Here is a 3102-nt window from a genome sequence, read left to right as displayed (position 1 = left end):
ATATTTAAAGTCAACTCTATTCGAATGATTAGCATTGCAATGCAAAATCAAGGGGAAAAAACACACACACATGTTCATTGTTTTCTTTTGTCTTTATTCAATGTTTTTTTTTTCTTTATTTGTTTGAAAATTTTTTCATTTATGTTTCGCCTTTCGCTCGTGCAAAACAGCCTCACACTATTGTTGGATAAAACAGTGGCATAGTACACCTGATTGTCATATTTTCCTTGACATACGATCCAAAGCTGATGGCATCTTCAAAAGAAAAAAGAAATCTCATTGATATTCAGTTCATTTATTTTGTAACAAAACCAAAAGTCCAGATGAAGAAAAAAATTCAATAAAAAAAATATGTATAACATTGCACTCTGAATTGAATTGAGTCGATATTAAAGATCGATTAATGCCGCAGAATTCTATATAACAAAAAAGTAACAAAAAATGCAACGACCAGCAAAAAAACAAATAATCCATATTCTCAAAGCCGAAACTCGACAAAAAAGTAACAATTAATGCAACAAATAGCATCAGAATTCAAATTATTGACAAATGTATCGAAAGAATGTGCAAAAAAGCAATTTGCCAATTGCAAAATGCAAATTGCTGTGTAGGTAAATTGAAGTCAGTTTGGATTTGAATTTAAATTTGATATGCCAGAGCCAAAGCCAGATCCACTGGGAATGGGATTGGTTTGAATTTGAGACTGCGATGCAGTTTGAGGTTGCGATTGAACAGGCCCGTTGTGTTTGGTTTGACTTTCAATTGATTGAAGCATATCAAGGTCATAATCATTGACATACAATGTAAGCATTTCAACGAATTTCTGATCGCTCATCGATCGACGTTTTGGACTTAGAGTCGTGGCTACAATTGGAAATTGAAAAATCCGTCATTAAAATACTAAATATTTAACTTTAAATCAAAACAACCCAGAATCCACAACCAAAATATATTCAAATCTGATAATTTTCAATCGAAAATAAAATATGATAATGACTCCTTCCTTATCATGCAGCATTTACCTGCGTAGGAAAAGATTCTCTCGCAATTTGCTTCGCTTGTCATGAGACAATTGAACTTAAGAAAGACTTCTTTCATGTTTGGGTAAGTTCGAAAAGTGCTTTCGAAATCAGTCGTCAATTTGTCTCGAAGGAAATTTTTGATTTCCAACAATATAATATCAGATCTTCCACATTCCATATCTAATAAACTCGCCACATCGAATTCTATTTCGGAAAGGAAGAAAAAAAGAAGAAATTTTTTTTTCACATTGCTTTCAATAACAACACACACAAAACAAAATTGTACACAGTGGCACTTAAGTGTCATTTGTTCGAACAAAAAAAATAGTTCCTTACCATCAGAATTGGATGATTGTGCAGTTTGGTTATTATTTTGTTCGCAATCGATGTCTTCAATGGCTTTTAATAACATGCCTTTGCATTTAGCGATATATTCCAGTGCTGTGCTACGCTCTTTTGTCTTTAGCATTGGTAAGAAATTGAGCTTGAACAAAGGGTGCGATAACATTGCGAGATAAAGCGGTACGGATGCAGCATTGTTTATGTCCATCATTTCTTTGAATCTTGTGTCAAAGCCATTTCTCAGTGCTTTCAACAATGGTTTTGCAAATTTCAAGTTCGTTGACTCCAACAGTCTCAATTCCTCGTCAACGTTGAACAGTGTAATGAGAAAGTATGCGAAAAATATGTTTCCTTCAAGTCTTGTCAAACCATGGGCGATTGGCTGTAACACATTGAGATATTCGCCCAGAAATTGTCGTTCGCTCTCGGTGAAAACAGCTATATGTAGTTTGAAAAAAAGTGCATCCAATTTAGACGCATCGATCTGAACAATTTCATGTATCTACAGATGAACAAAAGAAGAAAAAATAGCATTTGAAATCAAAATGACCAAATCACAATTTGAATCTGAAATGTCATGCTATCAAAACAAAAGCAAAAAAAAAAAGAATCAACACTCACGCTATCATATAAAGCGTTCCAGCGAATTTTATGTGGTCTGAGTATAACTTTTCCGATATACTGCTTGATTATTTCGCACTTTTTTCGATGGCCGCAATAACGCCAGAGGAGGTTGAGTTTGGCCATGACTTTGCAGTACACTGCCGCATACGTTTTATTTTGCAGCGCTTTAATTGCATCCGTTTTTCCCAACAAATTGAGTGTGTGCGCAGCACATTTGATACGAATGGGCAATAATGTGTTTACTTCGCTTGGACCATCGTCATGAACTACTGTTCGGAAGTCAACTTGCACTGGAATCGGAACCAAATGAAAATTCTCATCTGGAGCTGTTGTCGCTGTTGATTGGCCAAATTCATTTGCCAGCGATCGAGTCGTTTCCATGTCGTTGTCGTCAATGCTTTCAATTATGATTGGTGGCAATGATTCATCGACGTCGACATTTAACCAATCATCCGAGTCGTAATCATAACCATGGCCCTCATCATCCGAACTGAGAATTATTGCGTCTGCATCACTTCGCAGTTGCTCGGCTTCAAATACCGTAGAGTCGGAAATAGCCACTTCGTCACGCTCATTTAGGTTCAAATAATTTTCGTAGGTAGCATAATTGTCGCCAAAACGCTGGAATGCAACAACAAACTCCGATGCATCGTCGGTGGTCACACCGACTACTTTGCCAAGAATATGGAAGCGCTTGAAAATGTCTTTCAACTTCGCAGCGACCGCATTATTTGTGTGTGAACCCTCGAATCGGTCGATGGCGATGAGAAATGACTTTTGCTCAAACGACTTTGGGTCAATATAGCATATATTGACCGCAATAAATGATCTATGCTTGCAAGACCATATGTCGCATGTAGCTGACATATATTGAACATTTTTCAGTCGATTTTTGACATCAGAAATATGCATTTCGTACAGTTTCTGGCGAAGAAAAAATGAAGGAATTTAGAAAAAATTATTGTAAATTTAAACATACGTTTTGTTTCTGAAAACAATGTTTCATTCAGAAATCATTTGAAATTAAATAAAACACATTTTCACCTTTGCTCGATTACTACCAGCACGTCGACTGAATAACGGAGCCTTTGGTTTTGTTTCTTTCATTTTTCGT

General features: G+C 36.0%; 1 protein-coding gene across 1 annotated transcript; it reads right to left on the bottom strand.

Moving 5' to 3' along the window:
* Positions 1-83: 83 nt before the first annotated feature.
* LOC129570688 (uncharacterized) lies at positions 84-3096 on the bottom strand. Its single transcript, XM_055450386.1, has 5 exons — positions 3033-3096; positions 1986-2912; positions 1359-1866; positions 1023-1226; positions 84-255 (listed from the first exon to the last, which is right to left on the bottom strand). Exons 1-5 carry the CDS (start codon positions 3093-3095, stop codon positions 173-175), a joined length of 1785 nt encoding a protein of 594 aa, XP_055306361.1. The 5' UTR covers position 3096; the 3' UTR covers positions 84-172.
* Positions 3097-3102: the final 6 nt, after the last annotated feature.

This window comes from Sitodiplosis mosellana, unplaced genomic scaffold (assembly GCF_009176505.1).
Source record: "Sitodiplosis mosellana isolate CC-2019 unplaced genomic scaffold, AAFC_SMos_1.0 Smas_scaffold_72, whole genome shotgun sequence".
NCBI classification, from domain to species: Eukaryota; Metazoa; Arthropoda; class Insecta; order Diptera; family Cecidomyiidae; genus Sitodiplosis; species Sitodiplosis mosellana.
The sequence above is the reverse complement of the archived record's forward strand: the minus strand, read 5'-3'. Positions and strand labels throughout refer to the sequence as shown.

Bases quoted from the DNA above. Each gene is read 5' to 3' on its own strand.
- LOC129570688 (XM_055450386.1), bottom strand. From the start codon at position 3,095: ATGAAAGAAACAAAACCAAAGGCTCCGTTATTCAGTCGACGTGCTGGT. The intron at 1,867-1,985 runs GTGAGTGTTGAT...GTTCATCTGTAG, and splicing joins GGAACGCTTTATATGATAGC to ATACATGAAATTGTTCAGAT. The intron at 256-1,022 runs GTAAATGCTGCA...TTTCTTTTGAAG, and splicing joins GAGAATCTTTTCCTACGCAG to ATGCCATCAGCTTTGGATCG.